A 25,863-nucleotide genomic window follows, 5' to 3' on the forward strand; every position below is an offset into this window, starting at 1 on the left:
CACTACCCTCTCATCACCACCACCACCACCCTCTCATCAACACCACCACCACCACCACCCACTCATCATCACCACCCTCTCATCATCATCACCACCACCACCACCCTCTCATCATCATCACAACCACCCTTTCATAATCACCACCACCATCCTCTCATCACCACCACCACCACCACCACAACCCTCTCATTTTCTTGGTTCTTTCGGTAAAGTCACGTAGAAGGGAAATAATAAAATAAAATAAATAAAACATAATAAAATCAAATTCTCACGACGTTTCGGCCACAACGCAAACAGCCGTCCTCAGGTGAAGAACAGGTCTGTCGGAAAGACAGCGTCCGGACGCTGTCTTTCCGACAAACCTGTTCCAAGAACCAAGAAGATGAATCGAAATGTAACCCTCTCATTATCAAGCCGAGGTTCACACCCGAGACTTTATTGAAACACACAAACCCTTTCACTTGACATAAGGTTCCCAACAAATCGTACCAACTCCACACATTCACCCATCTCTAATAATCCTAAAGAACCCCATATTCACGCATTAAAAACAAGATTAAGTTCATCTTAAGACAGCCAGTCTTTTACGCGTAAAACAATATTACATTAATATTATGACAGTCCGTCTTTGCGTATAAAACAAACTTAAGTTGACATTAGAGCCATCTCCCTTGTGAGCAATAAACAATCGTAAGTTAATCTTACGACATCCCGTCTTCATGCGTACAACGATCTTAAGTTGATATTTGAACATCCCATCTTTGGCGCATCACACAATCTTAAGTTAAACTTAGAAGTGTCCGTCTTCTAAGCGTCTAAAACGATCTTCAGTTAAATCTTAGAACGGTTCATCTTCTAAGCGCATCAAGCTATCGCTCTTAAGGGCGGCACAGCAAACGAGGATCAATGCGGATCGTATCATCGCGATCGCGATGGTGATCGTTTTACTATCGTCGAGATTGGCTCACCGTTCCATCGCTAAAGGGGCCGTCCATAAATGACGTCACGCGATTTTGGACGATTTTTGACCACCCCCCCCCCCTCCTTCGTCACACGGCGTCACAAAAGTCAGACCCCCCCCCCCTCAAATATGACGTCACAAAGCTCTGCCCCTCCCTCCAAACAACACGCTTCAAATCGCTTTAAACTATTGTCATTGTAGTGCGCGTTTAATGTGGCGCTGCACTCTGATGTTGTAGGAGAAACCATTTATTAAAAAGTCTATTTAATCAAGTAGAACGTGTTGTCTATATTCATTTAAAGTTGCGCATTTTGATGTGACGTCACATTTCTCAAACCCCCCACCCCCCTCGTCACACATCGTCACAAATGTCTGACACCCCCCCCCCCCCCCTAGGTGGGTGACGTCATTTATGGACCGCCCCAAAGACACACAAACACAGTCTACCGTTGTACAGCCCTGCCGATTCCCTGTGGTGGAAATTCCACATTTCTATGCAGGGGGGGTTGGGTGCAGTGAACGCGTACATCCGTTGGGCACAAACACTGTTGAATTCCACAGCACACAATGTGGGTACTCGTTTTATCGCCCCTCTCCCCGGCGGGAAGGATGATGGGCTGAGTCAACAACCCAACATCCACCCAACTACCAAAACGATTGCGAGCCACCTGGGCAGTGTGTCTTCACCGTTACTGCAGCCCTGCACCCCGATGTTCCACAATCGTTCAACAATGTCGAATGTTAATAAACACGTAGGATTTTGATTTAAAGCTGTTCGTGACTGCAGGGATTCATCTTCTTGGTTCTTTCGGTAAAGTCACGTAGAAGGGAAATAATGAAATAATAAAATAAAACATAATAAAATGCAATTCTCACGACGTTTCGGCCACAACGCAAGCAGCCGTCCTCAGGTGAAGAACAGGTCTGTCAGACGCTGTCTTTCCGACATCCCTGTTTTTCACCTGAGGACGGCTGCTTGCGTTGTGGCCGAAACGTCGTGAGATAATTTGTTTAATTTTCTACCCACGTGACTTTTACCGGAAGAACCAAAAAGTATGGACCTTACCTGGTTTCGTACAAAAGAGTTTAGATCTCGTCTAACAGGCACTCGCCCCAAACGAAAGCTTGTGTTGCCTCCGAAACGTCGTGATTTTTATTTTACTTTTATTAATTGAAAAATTTTACCTACGTGACTTTACCGAAAAAAACCTAAGAATACGGTGTGTTGTGTTTGTTGAAGAGTAAACCGACAGCAACATTTACAATTCGAGTGGCTGTGACGTTGCGATTACAAAAAGCAGCAGCATCAGGCGACGGCCACAGAAGTGTGGTGAAATCCTCCTCCCCGCGTTGCAGTCTTAAATATAACGGGGAGTAAATGCGATGCCGTCACTTGTGAACCAATCAAGACCAGATGGGGCCGGTGTAATGTATTCATATAAATGACAATAGATATCTCTTCTTGCTTGGGCTGTTCACAGTTAATCAACAAAAGTTGACATTTACGCGATGTATACCCCCCCCCCCCCAAAAAACAACCTCTGTTATGGATAATAATGATCGCGAAAGCGCTCCAACGTGCTAATCTAGAGCTCCACATGCGTTATCACGTAAACGCACGGATGCATTCGACACAAAACCTAAGCCCACTATTGGATACAAATCTTAATTTCACCGCTACGCGTGCATCAGGCTCCCCCGACAAAGCAGGACTAAGATCACAAGTGATGAGTTTTAATAGATTTCCTCTGTGGCTTGGAGATGATCCTACTGGCCGTGTGGAGCTACAGGTGTAGATCTAGCGCGTGGTGGTGGTGCGTGGTGGTGGTGCGTGGTGGTGGTGATGGTGCGTGGTGGTGGTGCGTGGTGGTGGTGGTGGTGCGTGGTGGTGGTGGTGCGTGGTGGTGGTGGTGCGTGGTGGTAGTGGTGGTGCGTGGTGGTGGTGCGTGGTGGTGGTGGTGCGTGGTGGTGGTGGTGGTGGTGGTGGTGCGTGGTGGTAGTGGTGGTGCGTGGTGGTGGTGCGTGGTGGTGGTGCGTGGTGGTGATGGTGGTGCGTGGTGGTGGTGGTGGTGCGTGGTGGTGGTGCGTGGTGGTGGTGGTGGTGCGTGGTGGTGGTGCGTGGTGGTGGTGCGTGGTGGTAGTGGTGGTGCGTGGTGGTGGTGGTGGTGCGTGGTGGTGGTGGTGCGTGGTGGTGGTGCTAGTGCGTGGTGGTGCGTAGTGGTGCGTGGTGGTGCGTGGTGGTGGTGGTGATGCGTGGTGGAGGTGGTGGTGGTGCGTGGTGGTGGTGGTGGTGGTGCTGGTGCGTGGTGGTGCGTGGTGGTGCTGGTGGTGCTGGTGGTGGTGTTGGTGGTGGTGCTGGTGGTGGTGCTGGTGGTGGTGGTGCTAGCGCGTCGTGGTGGTGGTGCTAGTGCGTCGTGGTGGTGGTGCTGGTGGTGCTGGTGGTGCTGGTGGTGGTGGTGCTGGTGGTGGTGGTGCTGGTGGTGCTGGTGGTGCTGGTGGTGCTGGTGGTGGTGCTTGATTCTGCTGCTGCTGCTGCTGCTGATGCTTCAGCTGCTTGATAATGATGCTTACTGATGCTGCTGATGCAGCAGCTGACGACGCTGATGCTGCTGATTATGCTACTGAAGCTGCTGCTTAATGCTACTGCTGATCAGTTTAACACGTAGGAGGCTTTCGCGACAAATATCATCCATAACAGAGTGGTTTTGGGTTAGATCGCGTAAATATGTAAATGTGTCGTTAAAGCCCGCCACCACCCGACACAGCCGACGAGTAAAGGTTGTAGCAAACTGAACGTGGCCAATTCGTCACGAGTACAGCACACCGCTTGTGTGTTGGAGAGCCAAGCCACAACACTTACAAGAATGTACCTTGTACCAAGATTGTAAATGTTGAAGCTATCATGGCTGCTGATGATGTTGATGCTGCTGATGTTACTACTGTGCTTAATGATGCTGCTGCTGATGATGCTGCTGATCAATGCTTCTGATGATGTTGATGCTGCTGATGTTACTACTGTGCTTCATGATGCTGCTGATGATACCGCAGCTACTGCTTAATGATGCTGCTGCTGCTGATGATGATGCTGTTGATGCGCTGCTCATGCAGCAGATGATGATGATGCTGCTGATCATGCTGCTGAGGATGTTGATGATGTTGCTGCAGCTGATGATGCTGCTGATGATGATGTTGATGATGTTGATACTGCTGATGCTAGTGATGATGATGATGTTGATGCTGTTGATGATGTTGCTGCTGCTGATGATGTTGATGATGATGTTGATGTTGCTGATGCTGATGATGTTGATGATGATGTTGCTGATGATGTTGATGCTGCTGATGATGTTGCTGATGATGATGCTGCTGATAATAATATTGATGTTGATGCTGTTCCTGATGCTGCTAATGCTGATGATGATGTTGTTGCTACTGATGCTGCTGATGATTATGCTGCTGATGCTGCTGCTGATGATGTTGCTGCTGCTGATGCTGCTGATGATGATGTTGATGCTCCTGATGCTGCTGATGCTAGTGATGCTGCTGCTGCTGCTGATGATGATGATGCTGCTGCTGATGATGTTGATGATGTTGTTGCTACTGATGCTGCTGATGCTAGTAATGATGATGCTGCTGCTGATGATGTTGCTGCTGCTGATGCTGCTGATGATGTTGCTGCTGCTGATGCTGCTGATGCTAGTGATGCTGCTGCTGCCGCTGCTGCTGATGATGATGCTGGCCGTGTGGGTTGAGGGTTAGGGTCACGCTCCCCCCTGAGACGCCGCCTCCCGCGAGCGAGCGAGCGGCACGGAGAGCCCCTTGAGCGTCGCGAAGCACAGCAGGGCGCTCAGCACGTAGGCGATCGTGGTGAGGGCCGCGAAGAACTGCGGGAGAGAGGGAGACACGTGGGGAGCGTGAGACGGAGACGGAAAAACATAGACATGGCGTAGGGAGAGAGGGGGGTAGAGAGAGGGGGGGGGGTATAGAGAGGGGGTAGAGAGAGGGGGGTAGAGAGAGAGAGGGGGGGGGTAGAGAGAGAGGGGGGGGTAGAGAGGGGGGGGGTAGAGAGAGAGGGGGGGGTAGAGAGAGAGGGGTAGAGAGAGAGGGGGTAGAGAAAGAGAGAGGGTAGAGAGAGGGGGGTAGGGAGAGAGAGGGGGGATAGAGAGAGAAGGGGTAGAGAGAGAGGGGGTAGAGAGAGGGGGGTAGAGAGAGAGGGAAGGGGTAAGAAGGAGGAGAGCAGAGCGTGACGTTTTTTGTGAAATCTTTCATTTAAAAATGGGGGGGGGGGAGCACATAAAGCAAATCAATGAAAAAAACAAAAAACGAAATGATGAACGAAGCAAAGTTCCGACTACACCGAGCATCTTCTTGTTTCCTCTGATCGACACGGGAGAGAGGGAGAGATTAAACCAATTTTATTGCTGCCAGCAGGCAAAAGCACTGGAGCCGATTTCGATACAAGACCCATCGCCGACAATATTTCGTGCAGAAATGTGAAGAGGAGGAATCCTTCCATTCAGAAGTGATCCCCGTCAGCTACTGCTACCCCCCTCACCAGTGGCGGCTCCTGCAAAATCTCTCAGGGGGGGGCAAATGTCTGGATGATTTATAAGGATAAGGTCCACCCATGCAATGGATAAATTAACAGCTTAAGCATGTAAAGGCAACTTCACTTCTTTAATATTAATGAAAAATAAAGTGACTCTTACAATACATCTCCTTGTTTGTTTCTATACTCACTATTATTACACTACTTACATCACATTACTCGCTTAATACACTGCTTACTTATAGTGAAATTTTGCTCTTCTCTCTTTCAAAGTAGCAAAGTGATCAATTACTCTCTCATTGAAAGCAGGCATGTTCCTGACTAGTTCCCTCTCCATGGAAAGCATAGCCATTGCATTCAGACGTTCCTGTCCCATTACATTTCTCAGGAATGTCTTGATTCTCTTTAAGGTTGAGAAACACCACTCAGCTTCAGCAGTTGTCATGGGAGTGGTTATGAGGATGTTCAACAGAGCAACAGTCTCTGAAAAAGTATCCTGGAGGTTGTACTTCAGCAAAACCTGGTACAGCGCTAGTGCACCACAGCAGCCCTTGAATTCTGGACTCTCATAAATGACAGACAGTTCAGTCTTCAGCTTCGCCTTATTTAACATAGGGTATGCCCTGACAGTGATGTTCAGAGCCTCAACAGGGAATGTATGGCCATGCTGTTGAAACATCTCTCCTTGTAGCAGCGTGGCACTTACAAGGTGGTCGGTAAAGGAGAACCTTTCTTTGGTGTGCAATACAGTATATAATTTAATGTTGGGTTTGTCTATGGCAGTATATAGTAGGGTGTAGACTCGTGTGATGTAAGAGAATAAAGTTTAGATGGAAGCATATTATATTTTTTTACGACGTAGAATTGTAATGTATTACTTACTGTTAGTAACTCAACGTATTGTAGAGTATATTTAGTATACTGATGATAATATGTAGTTTATACTTTAGTTGTTTACGTGGTGGTTTTAGTTACTGCAGCTACATACTATTAACACTCCTTCCCTTCATTAATGCTACCCTTATCCCCTCCCTTTGATGCTGCTAATCCTGCATAATGCACGGGCATATGCAGTACTAGTCACATACCTGCATTTCCCATAAATATGCTAAATTCCTCTTGATATTTCATATTCTTTTGTTAAGGCTCCCCCTTTCTTCCCCCCTTCCAACCCAGCTTATATACATGCTCCAAGCACGTGTGCTGTTTCATTCAGACGCTGTCGCCTCGACAGACCTGGTTTTCACCTGAGGACGGCTACTTGCGTTGTGGCCGAAACGTCGTGAGAATTATTTTATTATGTTTTATTTTTATTATTTTATTACTTCCCTTCTACGTGACTTTACCGAAAGAACCAAGAAGATGAATTCCTGCAGTCACGAAAGCTTTAAATCGAAATTCTACTAGGTGGCGACAAATAAAATTGTTGACTGAAACGTGCTGACGTATGATGACGTAAGCACGTTAGTGCGAGCCCTCCCGGAAGCCATAGAGAATGCATTGCTGCGCCCGCCTTTCGAAAAAAAACATCTTTGAATGTAAGTCTATGGGACCACTCGGGGCGATTCTCAGCTGGAGTGAAATCGCCCAAAAAGAGGCGGTACTCCACAGAACGTGACATGACGCTGATTGGACTATATCCAGAGGCACAGTGACGGCTAGCATAGCTCTGTGGTTGAATGAGATTGTTAATTTGATTGAAAAAGTCCCTTTCACACATTGGTGGTGCGTCGCCCAATCGCCCTAATGAAGAAACCGCCCCTGCGTTTGGCTCCTGTATACAGGCACATTCAGTCTCATGGAAATTAACAAGCGGCTCAGTGGCCCTTTTTCCGTGACGTGGGGCAGCAGACAGAGATGCATTCTCTGGGCTGAAGTATGCCCTGTCTGTTGATCCACTCTTAAGCTGCCTGAGACAAACTCTGTCTGGTTTCAAGGTTCCAGGACCTGAAAATGCAGTCATCAGGGCCTCTGCATCCGCAGGCAACATATGCGTCATGGCGGCCTAGGTGTGTATTAGTCGTCTTGTGCCAGGGTGAACTGGGCCAAGTGTGAGGCTCTCTGTTTGGGGTCAGAGTGCAGCATGCATTCTGTGCTCCGCCCAGGAGAAGTCAGTTGGTAGCTGACTGATATAATTATGGGTAAATTTCTGGCATGGGCATGCCTCGCTCCGCAGATGTTCTTCAGGGGGCTTGCGCTCACCGCTAATAACCTGGCAGCATCTGTGCTGTGGCACAAGGCCAAAGTCCTCCAGCTTCCGGGCTGGCTACTCACCGGAGTGAACCGGTCACTTGCTCACTTTGTATGGCACGGGACGCACTGCTGAGGCCGGAGGTTCTCTGCTGCCGGTGGGTGAGGGTGGTCAAGGCTTGGTGGACGTCACCGCCAGGCTTCTGGCCGTGAGGCGGTTGTTGTAGGAACAGGAGGAGCTACCCTGGAAGTTGTCAGCCCTCAGCCTGCTGAGCGACGCAGGCAGGTAACTGGGGTATTGAAGGGAGCTCTTCCTGTTAGACCTGGGTCTAGTCGACTACACAATGCTGCCACGTTATTATTAGAGCGTGTTGGACGCGTAGTGGAGATGTAATTGTAGCAGTGCGCGCACGCACTATGACCTTAAACAATTTTTGAACGAGCCCTTGTTCTGTGATGGCCTCTTCAAAGGCATAGAGGATAGAGGACTTCTGGCTCGTGAATGGCCAGCGGTGTAAGTGGAAGACTGCAGCTGAGATTACCAGCACTGCGGGACTTTGCTCCATTCTCGCCAGGGAGAAGCTGCTGTGGGATGTGCTTCGAGCCATGCAGAAGCTGTGTCTGAAGCAGGAGGCACTAGAGGCCAGTGGCGGCCACCCCTCCTCCTCCTTCCCGGAGTTGTGCTTCGCCTGCACTCCAGGGCGCAATGACTCTGGGAAGCTTCTGAAGCTCGGAGGCTGCAGGGACGTGTCCCTAAAGAGCGGCCAATCAACTTCAAGGACAGTGCATATTATTATCATTATCAGAGTTGCTTCTTTTTGTTTGCTTTTTTGACTACTTGTGTTGTGGTTATTGCAAACATGATTCCTTGAATAAAGGTGTCAGTTTTGTACCAGTTTAAAAAGGGTAAAAACCTACTACTATATTTTGCAACTGGTAAAGGAGATGTCTCATAGTGCAAATGCTTACCCCGAGCTCTCAATACTCTGATATTGCACTGTGTTTGAGTTGTACGCCTTCTGGTGTCATCTGGTTCAACACCAATGGGGACTAGGCTCTAAAGAAAGCCGTCTCGGGTGTGGACCAATCAACTTCAAGGACAGTGCATATTATTATCAGAGTTGCTTCTTTTTGTTTGCTTTTTTGACTACTTGTGTTGTGGTTATTGCAAACATGATGCCTTTAATAAAGGTGTCAGTTTTGTACCAGTTTAAAAAGGGTAAAAACCTACTACTACTTGAAGAGCCTGCTCAAGGCACGGCTTCAGGGGGAACACGCGTACCACTCCAATGCCCGGGTGACACGCTCGTGTTTTTTGATCAGAGGGGGGCCGGTCAAGCCCTCTGCACCAGTGCAAACAGCATTCTTGATTTTACTTTTGAACGAGCTTATTTGTCGCGCGTGTAGTGCGTAACGACGTAGCGTTGTGACGTGCGTGGCACGTGCAGTTCATGTGTCGCGGGTAGTGTTTGTGACGTGCACACGTGATGCTGTAGTGAATGTGATTTGTATCGAAATTGGCACCGGTGCTTTTGCTGCTGGCAGCAATAAAATTGATTTTAAAACTCTCTCTCTCACTCCCTCTGTGTCTCTCTATCACTTGCTGTCTCTCTCTCTCTCACCGCGGACGCAGCCCGATTGTTGAAGTGTCTGGTGTTTCCTGTCACGCTCGCCGCGTTCGCGATGAAGGCCGACAAGTAGAGGACGCTGCCTATGGCGTTGATGGAGAACACCTGGGGGAGAGAGACACAAAGAGACACAGATCTCCCGTGCATCCTGTAACAGACTTTTGGGGCAAGTGTCGTTAGCGAGTAGCACCTACGAAGGCCGGCACTGTGAGTGAGTGGGAAGTCAGTGGGTGAGTGGGTGGGTGGGTGAGTGAGTGAATGGGTGGATAAGTGAGTGGTTGAGTGGGTGAGTGGGTGAGTGAGTGATTGGTTGAGTGCGGGAATGGGTGAGTCAGTGCGTGAGTGAATGGGTGGGTGAGTGCCTGGGTGAGTGGATGAGTGGGTGCCTGAGTGAGTGAGTGGGTGGATCAGTGAGTGGTTGAGTGCCCGAGTGGGTGAGTGGGTGATTGAGTGATTGGTTGGTTGAGTGCGGGAATGGGTGAGTTAGTGCGTGAGTGAATGGGTGTGTGAGTGTCTGGGTGAGTGGATGAGTGGGTGCCTGAGTGAGTGAGTGAGTGGATCAATGACTGGGTGAGTGCCCGAGTTGGTGAGTGGGTGAGTGAGTGATTGGTTGAGTGCGGGAATGGGTAAGTTAGTGCGTGAGTGAATGGGTGTGTGAGTACCTGGGTGAGTGGATGATTGGGTGCCTGAATTAGTGAGTGGGTGGATCAGTGAGTGGTTGAGTGCCCGAGTGGGTGAGTGGGTGAGTGAGTGATTGGTTGAGTGCGGGAATGGGTGAGTCAGTGCGTGAGTGCCTGGGTGAGTGGATGAGTGGGTGCCTGAGTGAGTGAGTGGGTGGATCAGTGAGTGTTTGAGTGGCCGAGTGGGTGCCTGAGCAAGTGGGTGAGTTTATACCCCAACCTGAACTCTTACAATGACGCGGAAGTGTGGTATTCGACAGTGGAAGGCGGTCAGCTCGAAGATGAAGAGCAGCGCGGTGAGGATCCAGAACAGCACGGCCACCAGCATGACCCAGATGTACTGCCCCATCCCCGAGAAGTTGGTGTCCGAAATCAGTGCCCACACCAGAAAGCCGCTCGCCTGCGGACGTCAGAGTTCAATGCGCAGAGACCACATCATAGCAGAGGTGGGACAAAGTCATTGTTATGCAAGTCCAAGTCGAGTCGCAAGTCATCAAATTCATGACTCGAGTCTGACTCGAGTCCAAGTCACATGACTCGAGTCCACATCTCATAGGTGGGACAAAGTCATTGTTATGCAAGTCCAAGTCGAGTCGCAAGTCATCAAATTCATGACTCGAGTCTGACTCGAGTCCAAGTCACATGACTCGAGTCCACATCTCATAGGTGGGACAAAGTCATTGTTATGCAAGTCCAAGTCGAGTCGCAAGTCATCAAATTCATGACTCGAGTCTGACTCGAGTCCAAGTCACATGACTCGAGTCCACATCTCATAGGTGGGACAAAGTCATTGTTATGCAAGTCCAAGTCGAGTCGCAAGTCATCAAATTCATGACTCGAGTCTGACTCGAGTCCAAGTCACATGACTCGAGTCCACACCTCTGCATCATAGACCCATCACGCAGAGAGCCATGGACGCACGTAGAGATATATAGAGACGAACACAGAGACACAGACTCATCACACACAGAGCCATAGACTCATCACACAGAGAAACTCATAGACTCATCACAGAGACACACAGACTCACATAGAGACACACAGACCAAGTACAGAGTTTAACAAGTAGAGACATATCGACTCATCAGAGTCAAATAGACTCATCACCGGGAGACCTTTTGACTCGCCACACAGATACCCATAGACGCATTACACAGAGATCCACAGACTCACACAGAAACACATAGACTCACGTAGAGACCCATATACTTGTGTAGAGACACATAGACTCACACAGAGACACATAGATTCACACAGAGATACAGAGACTCACGTAGAGACCAATAGACTCACACCGAGACACATAAACTCACACAGACGCACATAGACTCACATAAAGACACAAAGACTCATCACATCGAGGGACCATTCATAACACAGAAACCCATTGATGTTGAGACCCATAGGGTCTCTGTGTGAGTCTATGGGTCTCTGTGCGAGTCTATGGGTCTCTGTGTGAGTCTATGTGTCTCTGTGCGAGTCTATGGGTCTCTGTGCGAGTCTATGGGTCTCTGTGGGAGTCTATGTGTCTCTGTGTGAATCTATGGGTCTCTGTGTGAGTCTATGGGTCTCTGTGGGAGTCTATGTGTCTCTGTGTGAGTCTATGTGTCTCTGTGTGAGTCTATGTATTGTATGTATGTTGAACTTATTTCGCCCCACTGTACGTAGCCAACACAAACACTTATTGCTGAACTAGTAACTAAATCATTAGACCTCCTTAGAACATGTCAAAGCAGCTTCTGTTTGGCCGATTAGAGGGTGCTAAATGGGCCCGACACGGGCTAGAGATGAGATGGAGCTGATGCAGTACAGGAGGATGTGAAGCTGAGTGGACTTGCTGATGAACGGTAACAGCGGTGTCAAGATCGGCCACAATAGAGGAGGCTCGTGAAGACCGCTTCTGGCCAGTTGGAGGCAGTCACCCTACAGCTACAATGGAGGGCGGAGGAGCAACGCTCACAACAATGAGCGGAGCGCCGGGCGGCTAAAATGTGGCAAGTTGGCACAGTAGGGGGCACAGCTGGTGGTACATCGGTCAATCATCTCAGTCAGTCAACCCATGGCACCTGGGTCTGTCCCGTAACCTCCTGCCAGCAGCGATCCTTCAAGCGGCCTCAAAGTGCACCTTGCCTGGCACAAGCGCCGTGGTGAAGTCACCATCATTTAGTGGTGCATGGCGGGTATTGGTATTGGTGAGTGTACATAGTGGGGTTGGTGGTGGTGATGGTGGTGGTGTGTGTATACAGGGGGTTGAGTGGTTGGTGTAAGAGGCGTTACCAGCTCCACAATGGCCAGGATCCCGTCGGCCGAGCGCAGGTAGTTGAAGTTGCAGGTGCAGGTGACTGATGCGGTGCGCTGAGTCGTGGTGGCAGTGGTTGCGTGCGTGTTCACGCTCGCCATGGTGCTGGTGTCACCCCCTTTGCCTGCAACTGACACATAGACACGAAGACAAAGATCCACCTCCCCAGTATCGCTTTTAACAGACTGTTGGGACCAATCTAGATTTGAAGTTTCCGTGACTGCAGGGATCCATACTCTTTGGTTCTTTCGGTAAAGTCACGTGGGTAGAAAATAAAATGAATTAAATCACGACGTTTCGGGCGCAACACAAGCGTCCGTCATCAAGGTGGGACAACCACAGCAGGAAACAATTGCTGAAGTGGGCAAAAGGGCTGCTGTAACAGGAGGCTATATAGGTAAGAGAGAGGGAGGAGCAAGGGGGGGGGAGAGATAGAGAGGGGGGTAGGGGTAGGGGAGTTCTGCGAAAACGAAAGTGGTCGGGGCTGGGACTGGGGAGCTGAAGCAATGGAACAAAATGCGGGGGGGGGGGGGGAAGTGGGCGTGTTGTTAGGAACAAGTTCTGGAAGGAAGGAGGAGCAGAGAAAGAGAGATGACATACAGACTGCACATTTATAGCAGCCAAATAACTATCTAAACGCGTGACGTTGATTGTGTACATGGAGGGGGAAAACCGCAGGACCCGGAGAAAAATCCACGCGGCCACGGGGAAGAAAGAGGGACATGCACATTCCAAATATACAGCAGCAGGCATTGTCAGGGTCGGGGATCGAACCCACGACCTCCTCTAGACCAGGCGAGAGAGTTAGCATCTTGCCACACACACGGTAAGACAGCAAGACAGCCACAATGGAACTCTTAGAATCAGGCTAAGGGCACTATAGGGTTCAACGTTCACGGCCCAGGCTCACAGAGCCAGAATAAGAACCCTGTGCGGTTGTCAGGGTTCAGTTGCAATTGTCGAGGTGTTATTCCACACTCTCCGTGTTGTCAGCGGGTAGCGTCACTTGGGTCAACAGGGGGCGGAAGAGTGGCGACGCCGATGTTAAGGGGCTACGGCAAAAGGGGCCAACGGTGATTTCTGTGATGACGGATCCTGGGCAGAGGTCGCAAACGGGTTTTGATTCCTTACCCGTGCCCGGCCGCACCAGGGTCGCAAACGGGTACCCGTACCCTACCTGATACCCGGCTACCCGTACCCAGCCGGGTACGGGTAGGGTACCCGATTGCGACCTCTGGGATGAAGCCATGTTGCAGGCGCGGGTGGGTTGATTCTAGGAACTTGAATTGTTAGAAGAGACAAGACGTTGGGAAATGAGTGACAAACAGTTACTCACCAGTGACTCACGGCCTACCCGTACCCGTACCCGGCCACACCAGGGTCGCAAACGGGTACCCGTACCCTACCCGATACCCGGCTACCCGTACGCGGCCGGGTATTGGGTAGGGTACGGGTATCGGGTACCCGGTTGCGACCTCTGATCCTGGGACACAATCCACAACCCCGGGCGGGCGGATTGGGGGATGACGTCACCCTTCCAGGACCTGGTGGAAGATTCTGGAAGGGAGGCGGGGCCAGGGCGGAGCAAGCCCCGGACCTGTATAGAAGTCGGGCCTCTCAGCGATAGAGGGTCAGTCCCCTCCGCTCCCAAGACCCAAGACCTGGGCTGAAGCTAGGACCCTGGACCCCAAGCTCCACCGTCCTTCTAAGGGCCGGAGCTCAGTGAGGCCAGTGGTCAGGACCTGATGGTACGGTCAGGTCAGCGTAGCCTCCCCTAGAGCCCCAACGGAGGTCGGGGCATTAGCAGAGTCCCCAGTGTTCAAGTTCATTTATTAGGTATAGCCCTGTGAGCCATTCGGCTCTTGAATCGGGTGCAACCGCAACAAACAAAAAACAAAAACATGAACAAGAAAACATCTTAAAGTGAATATGTGACTGAGTGCAAACAGAAAATCAAAGAAAAGACAGCAAAATATAGGGCAGTGTAGCCTGGAGACCATACCTCCCCAGGTATCGGGTCAAGGGGCCGCTACCCCTTTGTGTTAGGGACCCTGTAGAAAAGAGTAATAAACATCGTGTTGCCTCAACCAGTGTCTCCCCTGGTTTCTGACCCACTACACAATGCCCACACATAGACACAAAGACAAAGATCACCCCGTATAGCCTTAGCAGACTGTTGGGGCAAGTGCTATTAGTAGCGAGTAGCAGCGCCTATGAAGGCCGGCAATCTGGCACACGAGGGGGGCAGGGGGGTGGGGGCTGGCTTACACCAGACCCGGCCGCCTTTGTCTCACCTAGAGGTGATGTGTACTATATTCCGCACCAGGCACTCATTTCAGGCCGAGTCGAGCTAGGGGTGGAGGAGACCCAGGGCTGGTTCAGATAAGTCGCTGCCGCTGGGTGTTGTTGGTGGCCGTGATTTGGGGATCGCACTCAGGTTCCCGGGTTTCCTGGCACAATGCGCTAACTGCTGCGCCACCACTCCCCACACACAAGTAAGCAAAGACGAAGATGTTAGTCTGTTTAACACGTAGGAGGCTTTCGCGACCAATATCATCCATATTAGAGTTTTTTTGGGGTTAGATCGCGTAAATATACAAATGTGTCATTAAACCCACCACCACCCAACACGGCCAACTAGTAAGGGTTGTCACGTAAACAGAACCTGTGACTTTACCTAAAGAACCAAAGAGTATGGATTCCTGCAGTCACGAAAGCTTCAAATCAAGACAGAACGTGGCCAATTCGTCACTAGTACAGCACTAGTGTATAGTGAAGTGTATAGTAGTGTAGTGTATAGTGTAGTGTATAGTAGTGTATAGTGTAGTGTATAGTAGTGTAGTGTATAGTGTAGTATACTAGTACAGCACTAGTGTATAGTGAAGTGTATAGTAGTGTAGTGTATAGTGTAGTGTATAGTAGTGTAGTGTATAGTGTAGTGTATAGTGTAGTGTATAGTGTATAGTAGTGTAGTCTATAGTAGTGTAGTGTATAGTGTAGTGTATAGTCAAGTGTATAGTCGTGTCGTGTATAGTGTAGTGTATAGTGTAGTGTATAGTAGTGTAGTGTATAGTGTAGTGTATAGTGTAGTGTATAGTGTAGTGTATAGTAGTGTAGTCTATAGTGTATAGTAGTGTAGTGTATAGTAGTGTAGTGTATAGTGTAGTGTATAGTAGTGTAGTGTATAGTGTAGTGTATAGTAGTGTCGTTTATAGTGTAGTGTATAGTAGTGTAGTGTATAGTGTAGTGTATAGTGTAGTGTATAGTGTAGTGTATAGTAGTGTAGTGTGTAGTAGTGTAGTGTATAGTGTAGTGTATAGTGAAGTGTATAGTAGTGTAGTGTATAGTGTAGTGTATAGTAGTGTAGTGTATAGTTTAGTGTATAGTGAAGTGTATAGTGTAGTGTATAGTGTAGTGTATAGTAGTGTAGTGTATAGTGTAGTGTATAGTGAAGTGTATAGTAGTGTAGTGTATAGTGTAGTGCATAGTGTAGTGTACTAGTACAGCACACCGGTTTATTGGAGAGCCAAGCCACAACATTTACCATCTGAGTTACGACGTTTCGCCAGTCATTACAACCAGCTTCATCAGGCGACAGCCAGATTTGTGAGAGAAGTCCACCTGTTTCGTTCCTTATGTAGTGGCTCAACTTGGAGACAGTAAGACCTGGATGGACTTCTTTATTTAGCGAGCACCATCGAGATAACACACAACACCCTACGTGGGTGTACACGGTTATTATTAAGACCATCTATTGTCGGCGGCACTACGTAGTTAGAACAGTCGGTGGGCTGTCTGCCTAGCGGCGCCCCGGGATGGTGACGATGGAGACGACGTCGATGAGAAGGTGACCACGATGAGATGGTGACGTCGATGAGATGGTGACGTCGATGAGATGGTGACGATGATGAGATGGTGACGTCGATGAGATGGTGACGATGATGAGATGGTGACGACGATGAGATGGTGACGATGATGAGATGGTGACGACGACGAGATGGTGACGACGATGAGATGGTGACGACGATGAGATGGTGACGTCGATGAGATGGTGACGACGATGAGATGGTGACGTCGATGAGATGGTGACGATGATGAGATGGTGACGACGATGAGATGGTGACGATGATGAGATGGTGACGTCGATGAGATGGTGACGACGATGAGATGGTGACGTCGATGAGATGGTGACGACGATGAGATGGTGACGATGATGAGATGGTGACGATGATGAGATGGTGACGATGATGAGATGGTGACGTCGATGAGATGGTGACGACGATGAGATGGTGACGTCGATGAGATGGTGACGACGATGAGATGGTGACGACGATGAGATGGTGACGATGATGAGATGGTGACGATGATGAGATGGTGACGACGATGAGATGGTGACGTTGATGAGATGGTGACGACGATGAGATGGTGACGACGATGAGATGGTGACGTCGATGAGATGGTGACGACGATGAGATGGTGACGACGATGAGATGGTGACGACGATGAGATGGTGACGTCGATGAGATGGTGACGATGATGAGATTGTGACGACGATGAGATGGTGACGACGATGAGATGGTGACGTCGATGAGATGGTGACGACGATGAGATTGTGACGACGATGAGATGGTGACGACGATGAGATGGTGACGATGATGAGATGGTGACGTCGATGAGATGGTGACGTCGATGAGATGGTGATGACGATGAGATGGTGATGACGATGAGATGGTGACGACGATGAGATGGTGACGACGATGAGATGGTGACGTCGATGAGATGGTGACGACGATGAGATGGTGACGACGATGAGATGGTGACGACGATGAGATGGTGACGATGATGAGATGGTGACGTCGATGAGATGGTGACGTCGATGAGATGGTGACGATGATGAGATGGTGACGTCGATGAGATGGTGACGATGATGAGATGGTGACGTCGATGAGATGGTGACGATGATGAGATGGTGATGTCGATGAGATGGTGACGACGATGAGATGGTGACGACGATGAGATGGTGACGTCGATGAGATGGTGACGATGATGAGATGGTGACGTCGATGAGATGGTGACGATGATGAGATGGTGACGTCGATGAGATGGTGACGACGATGAGATGGTGACGATTTTGGACGGTTTTTGACCCCCCCCCCCCTCATCGTCACACGGCGTCACAAAAAGTCAGCCCCCCCCACCTCAAATATGAGGTCACAAAGCTCTGCCCCTCCCCCCCCAAAAAAAATAAAACATGCTTCAAATCGCTTTAAACTATTGTCATTGTAGTGCGTATTTAATGTGGCGCTGCACTCTGATGTTGTAGGATAAAACGTTTATTTAAAAGTCCATTTAATCAAGTAGAACGTGTTGTCTACATTTATTTAAGGTTGCGCATTTTGATGTGACGTCACATTTCTCAAACACCCCCCCCTCGTCACACATCGTCACAAATGTCTGACCCCCCCCCCCCCCCCCCAGGTGCGTGACATCATTTATGGACGGCCCCTTATACTCCCAGCGTGGCCTTGCTCCGCTCTCGACCACGCCCCCTTTCTGGAATGTACTAGCGGGTTTCCGGGGTTTCTCGATGGGCCCCTTCTGTGACCTTTGCCCCCGAGATGTCCCCCTCTCGTGTATATCGTGGCCTGCTGAAGTAAGTACTGCCGTACGCGGCAGTTACCCTTTTCTGCCAGCAGCCGGCGCTATACCACTACACTTATATAGAGGCGAATATGTGCTGACCAAACTTATGCGCTCGTGAGTCAACGTGCATGGTGCGTGCGCATTATGCGGGCCAATTGATCGTGTCGTTCCTGTCCATTAAAATACCCGTACCAACGGTAATCCCTATTGAAGTTTGGTGGCCTGTATAGGCATGCATTTAAACGATGAATTATTTGATGATTCGCTTCCGTGTAGCACTAAGTTGGTAGCTATCCGAATGGTTACAATTATTTTTACTTCTTGAAATTTTGAGGGATTCTCTAATTAGTCTTGGCCAGTAGTCGATGGTTTTGCACAGAACTTCAACATCATCAAAAGCAATCGAGTGTTCTCGATGGCACGCGTGTTCTGCTACTGCTGACAGTTGTATTTGGGAGTATTTCATATTTCTCTGATGCTCTTTTCGTCTTGTGCTGATCATTCGTCCTGTTTGCCCAACATAACATTTACCACACATGCAGTTAATCCGATACCCACCTTCTGTTGATAGCTTCGGTAAAACATCTTTTGTACCAAATATTAATTAATGTATTTTATGTACCCTGCCAAATCTGACTCGGGTGTTTTGTTTTTCATGTTAAAGAAGCGCTGCAAATGAACGATTACATAGATGCACAAATCAACAGGACATTGAATGCCAAAACTAAATCAAATAACACGAGCATTGAAACTGCCCAAGTAATTAAAACGATCAAAATACCTTACATTGAGGGAGTAACTTATCAATTGGCCAGATGTTTGGAAAAACAAAACATCCGTGAAAGATTTGGCACGGTACATAAAATACAGAAAATTCATATCTGGTACAAAACAAAACGTCGTACTCAGATTGTAAATGTTGTGGCTTGACTCTCCAACACACCGACGTGCTGTACTAGTATACTACACTATACACTACTATACACTACACTATACACTACACTATACACTACTATACACTACACTATACACTACACTATACACTACACTACACTATACACTACACTATTATACACTACACTATACACTACTATACACTACTGTACACTACTATACACTACTATACACTACACTATACACTATACTATACACTGCACTACTATTCCCTACACTATACACTACACTATACACTAGTGCTGTACTCGTGACGAATTGGCCACGTTCTGTTTACGTGACAACCCTTACTAGTTGGCTGTGTCGGGTGGTGGCGAGTTTTATATATTTACGCGATCGAACCCAAAAAAACATCTACTATGAAAGACAAAGATCCCCGTTATAGCCTTAACAAGCGTTATTAGCGAGGAGGAACAGAGAGAGAGAGAGAGAGACACGCAGACTTCAAATAGATTTTTCTTTAATCCGGTAAGGCCCCACTGAGCTACGTAGCTTATCTTCAGAAGCGATCTGGTCATAATAAATTATAACCAACGAATTGGCATATTTTTTACTTCTTTCGGAAAGAACCAAAACTATGAAATGATATATCATCATCATCATCACGTGGAAAGCCATAGCAGCCACATACTTCTTGGTTCTTTCGGTAAAGTCACGTAGAAGGGAAGTAATAAAATAATAAAAATAAAACATAATAAAATAATCCTCACCTGAGGACGGCTGCTTGCGTTGTGGCCGAAACGTCGTGAGAATTATTTTATTATGTTTTATTTTTATTATTTTATTACTTCCCTTCTACGTGACTTTACCGAATAAACCAAGAAGATGAATCCCTGCAGTCACGAAAGCTTTAAATCAAAATTCAGCCACATACTCTAAACGCATGTTTTTACAGACTCATAGAGACCCATAATAGACCCACAGAGACACATTCTCATAGAAACCCATAGACCCAAAGCAACCCACAGAGACCCACACTAAAAGTTAACGAGTTTTATTTTACACCATTGGAACCTCATTTGCCAGAAGAAAAAATATGATAATTGGTTTTTTACCCTTTTAAATGGCAACAAAACTGCAGTCATAATGCAAACAAAAGTCATAACTCTGCACTGTGACGCCAAAAGGCGTTTTGGCGTCATCTGGTCCAACACCATGTGAGACTAGGCTCTAAGGATAGCTGTCTCGGGTGTGGATCAATCAACTTCAAGGACAGTGCATACATTATCAGAGTCATGTTTTTTTGTTTTCATTATGACTGCAGGTATTGTGGTCTATGCAAACTTGACTCCTCGTGAAAAAAAGGTGTCAGTTTTGTTGCCAGATAAAAGGGTAAAAACCCAATTGTCATATTTTTATTTTATGAAGTCCGGCACTCTGGCACATTCATTTCATTTCATTTATTTGGTATAACCCTGTGAGCCATTCGTCTCATGATGGGGGTTGGGTAACCGGCACCATGCCCCGGGCCCCCTTTGTCTCCCCGTAGTGGCGATGTTTACTACACACCTCACCAGCACGTACTCAATTTGAGGCTGAGTCGACCTAATGGGACGGATTCAATTACATCCGGCGCTGTTCTTTGGCCGTTGGCCGTGAGCTGGAATCGAACTCAGTCGCCCGGGTTTTGGAGAGCACCGCATGCCATCCGTAGCGTGACCGCTCCCAGCCTGCACACACATACACGTGTACATGAAGGCGCATACAGCCCCATAAATAGTTTAACACTATCCCAGAAGCGCACGTCTATGGGGTGTTGGGTGGTCAGAACCACGACCTTTGTTCCCCCAAAAAGCCAATGTTTATCCACAAAACACACACAACGTACATCGAACGCACTTGTGCACCGCTCACTGTTAGATTCGGCTGCTTCTGCTGCCGTCTGGAACGCTTCTTCCTTCCGACTTGATGGAAGCCACCGTGGGGCTGTACAACGTTTAAATAATCATCTAGATTGACTGACTCACATCTTTAGAACTGCTTCTTGTTGTTGTCGTTGTGTTTAGTTTGTTGTCCTTCCCTCCACACCTCCGATTAGCGCGGTTGGCTACGTACGGTGTGAAAGAAGTTCAAAATACACACATAGACTCACACAGAGACCCATAGACTCTCACAAAGAACCATAGACTCACGCAGAGACACATAGACTCACATAGAGACCCATAGACTCACACAGAGACCCATAGACTCACACAGAGATCCATAGACTCACGCAGAGATCCATTGACTCACGCAGAGACCCATAGACTCACACAGAGACCCATAGACTCACACAGAGATCCATTGACTCACGCAGAGACCCATAGACTCACACAGAGACCCATAGACTCACGCAGAGACCCGTAGACTCACACAGAAATGAGAGACCCATAGACTCACACAGAGATCCATAGACTCACACAGAGACCCATAGACTCACGCAGAGACCCGTAGACTCACACAAAAATGAGAGACCCATAGACTCACACAGAGACCCATAGACTCACATAGAGACACATGGACTCACATATAGACCCGTAGACTCACACAGAGATGAGAGACCCATAGACTCACACAGAGACCCATAGACTCACATAGAGACACATAGACTCACACAGAGACACATAGACTCACACAGAGACCTATAGACTCACATAGAGACACATATACTCACACAGAGACCCATAGACTCACGCAGAGACCAATAGACTCGCACAGAGACCCATAGACTCACACAGAGATGAGAGACCCATAGACTCAATAGAGACCCATCTCATTCGAACTGCTTGTTATTGCGTTCAGTTACAAATGCATACATCTCAGCGTGGCTTTCCTGAATAAATAAGTCAATCGTAAATATGTATTCTTATTAATTTTCTTAGGTTTTTTCGGTAAAGTCACGTAGGTAAAAAATTAAAATTAATAATAGTAAAATAAAATAAAAAATAAAAATCACGACGTTTCGGAGGCAACACAAGCTTCCGTCTTCAGGTGAAGTCGTGATTTTTATTTTATTTTACTTTTATTAATTTTAATTAGAATTTTTTACCTACGTGACTTTACAGAAAAAACCTAAGAATATGAATCCTTGCAGTCACGAAAGCTTCAAATCTAGAATTATTCTTATTAATTTATCTTGGTTCTGCGATGTAGCAACCCACACGCCACCTGCGCTCTCAGACGCGTTCCATTCCTTGGCCTCCCGTCGGTGGGTAGGAGACGTGAACTACTTCGCCTGGTATGGAGGATGGCGTGGGTGCGTTCCCAACCCTGTGTCTCTCTCGCTCTCTCTCTCTCTGTGGTCGCGTGGATTTTTCTCCAGATCACCACGCGTTTAGAGTATTTGGCATCTGCTATACATTTCCACGTGGTGACGACGATGATGATGATGATGAGACAATTTGTTGAGTGATCATTTGCAATAGCCGGGTCGCTTCTCACAAAGAGCGACACAGCTCAGTGAACCTTGCCTGGAAACATGAAGTCGTTTAGTTTTAGTTGCCTACCACCAGCGCGTTATAGCAGAACGGACTGTGGTTCAAGAATGCAGTTGCGCAGAGGTAAAATCGTGTTGCCCTCACAGCAAGAAGAGCCTGGGTTCGAACCCTGACTCGTGTGAATGATCCAAGGCCGTAATCTCCATCTCCTTATATATAAAAGGCAAAGTTGTGATTATGTGTGTCTGTTCAAAATGTTTAGCGTACTTCCCGACATGCAACGAACTTGAAATTTGCCATGTGGGTACTTTCCAGACTGTACAACATGCACAAATTATAAAAATACACTTTTGTGTTTTTATTTGGGGGGGAGGGAGCTCAAGAATGCAGAGATTTTTTGCACGGCAAGTGAGCTGTGACGTCACATCTTTCACGTGACCCGCGCACGTGGAAGCGTGACGCATTGTAGTGTAGTGGTTAGCGCGCCGCGCTACGAACCCGGCGACCCGAGTTCGATTCCCGCTCACGGTCACCACCGGTGACGATTATTTGAACCGGTCCTGGGCCCTCCCCTAGGTCGACTCAGCCTCAAACGAGTAACTGGTGTGCTGTGTGAACATCGCCACTGGGGAGACAAAGGCGGCCAGGCGTGGTGCTTTACTACCCGGGTGAAGCCGGGTAGTAAAGCTTTTCTATAATAAATATTAAAATATGCTCAAAATGTCCCCCCCAATATATTGCTATAAAATAGATTTATGTTTATATGATTGTGGTTATAGCTCTACTTTATTAATCCCTAATCTCTGCCATTACATACAATGAAACAAGAAAAGGTAAAAAAAACACATTCCTGCGGAAGGAGCTGGTAGGAACGTTGGGTTGCTCGGTCAATGGCCAGGGTCAACGGCGGCGTGGTGTATTCCGCAAATATGCCCGACTGTGAGAGCGGGCACAAGCCGGCGTGAGTAGGTTAAACGTTGAGTTTTATAAGGGCGCCACGGGGTGACCAGCCCCTCCCCACCCAGCCCCTCCCTGCACGACGGACGGACACAATAATCCCCTGTGGGCTGGTGTAACCAGGAGGTTCCTACCAGTAAAAAACAGATAAATGTGTTATAATACACTATTAGACATTATTGTAAAAATGAATAAAACGTCCATCCTACGTGTTAGTGAATGTTTTTATATTTTAGGCAGGAAAATAGTTTTCAAATTTAGAATTTTTTTCTGGGGGGGGACCCCCAGACCCCCTGGAAGATTTGGTCCCCCCCCAATGTTGACTCCATGGCTACGGTCTTGGTTTGATCTCCAGGTACCCTGCTTAGCTGCTCATAGCTAAAGACGAAAATTCCTCCAGTGTAGCCGGTAACAGACTGTCAAGGCAAGCGCTGCGAGGTTAGCGAGTAGTGCTAACTGCTGCGCCACCGCTCCCCACACACACACACATACAATGAGCTAACTACTGCGCCACCGCTCCCCACGCTCATACTCACACAGTGTGCTAACCACTGCGCCACCGCTCCCCACACACACACTCATGCAGTGCGCTAACCACTGCGCCACCGCTCCCCACACACACACACACACTCAGTGCGCTAACCACTGCGCCACCGCTCTCCACACACACTCAGTGCGCTAACCACTGCGCCACCGCTCCCCATACACACTCAGTGCGCTAACCACTGCGTCACCGCTCCCCACACACACACACTCATACAGTGCGCTAACCACTGCACCACCGCTCCCCACACACACTCAGTGCGCTAACCACTGCGCCACCGCTCCCCACACACACACACTCATACAGTGCGCTAACCACTGCACCACCGCTCCCCACACACACTCAGTGCGCTAACCACTGCGCCACCGCTCCCTACGCACACACACACAGTGCGCTAACCACTGCACCACCGCTCCCCACGCACATACACACACAGTGCGCTAATCACTGCGCCACCGCTCCCCACACACACACAGTGCGCTAACCACTGCACCACCGCTCCCCACACACACTCATACAGTGCGTTAACCACTGCACCATCGCTCCCCACGCACACCTCCAAAGACAAAGCTCCCCCGTATGGCGTGAACAGACTGTTGGGGCAAGTGCTGTTAGCGAGTAGCACCTATGAAGGCGGCATTGTGGCACACGAGGGGGTGTGTGGCCAGTAACCACGCACGCCTCGTCCGCCTGTGTCTCTCCCCCTCGTGGCGATGTTGACTCCACACACAACACACAACGCCAGGTTGTGTGTTCGTGTAGGCTAGGGGTGTCCAAACTTTTTGCAAAGAGGGGCAAATTTGATAAAGTGAAGATGCCCGGGGGCCAATAGTGCCTTCTGACATTTTTTAACCACAAAAGTTACGTGAAAACACACACTGTTATAAAACAATTGTTATTGTCACAATTACCTTTATTTTTCAAATGACAATGTAACCAAATATAAGCCACTCAGGCAGTCGTGAACAACTCTTAAAACACAATTCTGCCTTTCATTCAGTCAGATAACATTGAACAAACTGTATAGAATACCTTAAATTTCCATGAGTTAAATATCTTTGCCTCGTGAACATTTTAAACAGGAGTTATAAGTCATGCAAAGTGGTATGAAATCTGACCGCGGGCCGGACTTTGGACATGCCTGGTGTAGGCCCATGACCGTGTTCACATAACCGCGATCACTGAGTGGCGGTGTTGGTGGTGGCCGTGAGCGGGAATCCAACTCGGGCCTCTTGCCGTGTAGCGCGCTAATCACTGCGCCACCGCTCCCCCCCCCCCCCCCCCCAATATTATCTATGACCATTAGTAGCTAAACACTCATAAAGACACGCAAACTGTTCACCATATAACGGCTATTGTCTTAAAACATCATCCCGAAAGAGTGTTACGTGACTCAAGTTTTACTTTCCCGGAGAAGTCCTTATTAGATAACTGTTATAATTGTTACAATTATAATGTATATGTTGTTTAAGCAGCATGGAAACTCACTCTTACTGAAAGTTGAAAATCTTCGGTCGTTGTTGTTTCTCCACGTTGCTCCAGATAGTGCAGGGGCTGTCAGTGTGATGATGATGTGTATCTCTCTGTGTGTATCTCTCTGTGTGTGTATCTCTCTGTGTGTATCTCTCTCTGTGTGTATCTCTCTGTGTGTATCTCTCTGTGTGTATCTCTCTGTGTGTGTGTCTCTCTGTGTGTATCTCTCTGTGTGTGTCTCTCTGTGTGTATCTCTCTGTGTGTATCTCTCGCTGTGTCTGCGTATATGTGCGCGTTATATGGAGTCAGTGGACCAGTAGGTAAATAGTACAACGCGTCATGGACAGGTAAGGGGGCGTGTATTTGTAGACTGAAGGAGTGTACAGGTGAGTGGGGTGGGTGGGTGAGTGAGTGGGTCGGTGGGTGAGTGGGTGGGTGGATGAGGGGGTGGGTGGATGAGTGTGTGAGTGGGTGAGTGGGTGGGTGGGTGAATGAGTGGGTGAGTGGGTGAGCGGGTGGGTGGGTGAGTGGGTGGTTGAGCGAGTGGGTGAGCGAGTGGGTGGGTGGGTGAG

At 48.4% G+C, this 25,863-nt stretch overlaps 1 protein-coding gene across 3 annotated transcripts; it reads right to left on the minus strand.

The window, feature by feature from the left end:
- Positions 1–403: 403 nt before the first annotated feature.
- On the minus strand, positions 404–25,620 carry LOC144736767 (plasmolipin-like). 3 transcript variants are annotated; one of them, XM_078619381.1, is made up of 6 exons: positions 25,307–25,620; positions 20,411–20,571; positions 12,283–12,434; positions 10,238–10,405; positions 9,320–9,430; positions 404–4,842 (listed from the first exon to the last, which is right to left on the minus strand). In XM_078619381.1, exons 3-6 carry the CDS (start codon positions 12,403–12,405, stop codon positions 4,720–4,722), a joined length of 525 nt encoding a protein of 174 aa, XP_078475507.1. In that variant the 5' UTR covers positions 12,406–12,434; positions 20,411–20,571; positions 25,307–25,620; the 3' UTR covers positions 404–4,719. The 3 variants fall into 3 exon arrangements, with proteins under 3 accessions (XP_078475507.1, XP_078475508.1, XP_078475506.1); XM_078619382.1 differs by lacking the exon at positions 20,411–20,571 and having other exon boundaries at positions 25,313–25,620; XM_078619380.1 differs by lacking the exon at positions 20,411–20,571 and having other exon boundaries at positions 25,307–25,619.
- Between the last annotated feature and the right edge of the window lie 243 nt (positions 25,621–25,863).

Source organism: Lampetra planeri, chromosome 63, assembly GCF_965212315.1.
Source record: "Lampetra planeri chromosome 63, kcLamPlan1.2.h2, whole genome shotgun sequence".
NCBI lineage: Eukaryota > Metazoa > Chordata > Hyperoartia > Petromyzontiformes > Petromyzontidae > Lampetra > Lampetra planeri.

Bases quoted from the DNA above. Each gene is read 5' to 3' on its own strand.
- LOC144736767 (XM_078619382.1), bottom strand. From the start codon at position 12,405: ATGGCGAGCGTGAACACGCACGCAACCACTGCCACCACGACTCAGCGC. The intron at 10,406-12,282 runs GTAACGCCTCTT...TGACGTCCGCAG, and splicing joins TCCTGGCCATTGTGGAGCTG to GCGAGCGGCTTTCTGGTGTG. The intron at 4,843-9,319 runs GTGAGAGAGAGA...TCTCTCCCGCAG, and splicing joins ACAATCGGGCTGCGTCCGCG to TTCTTCGCGGCCCTCACCAC.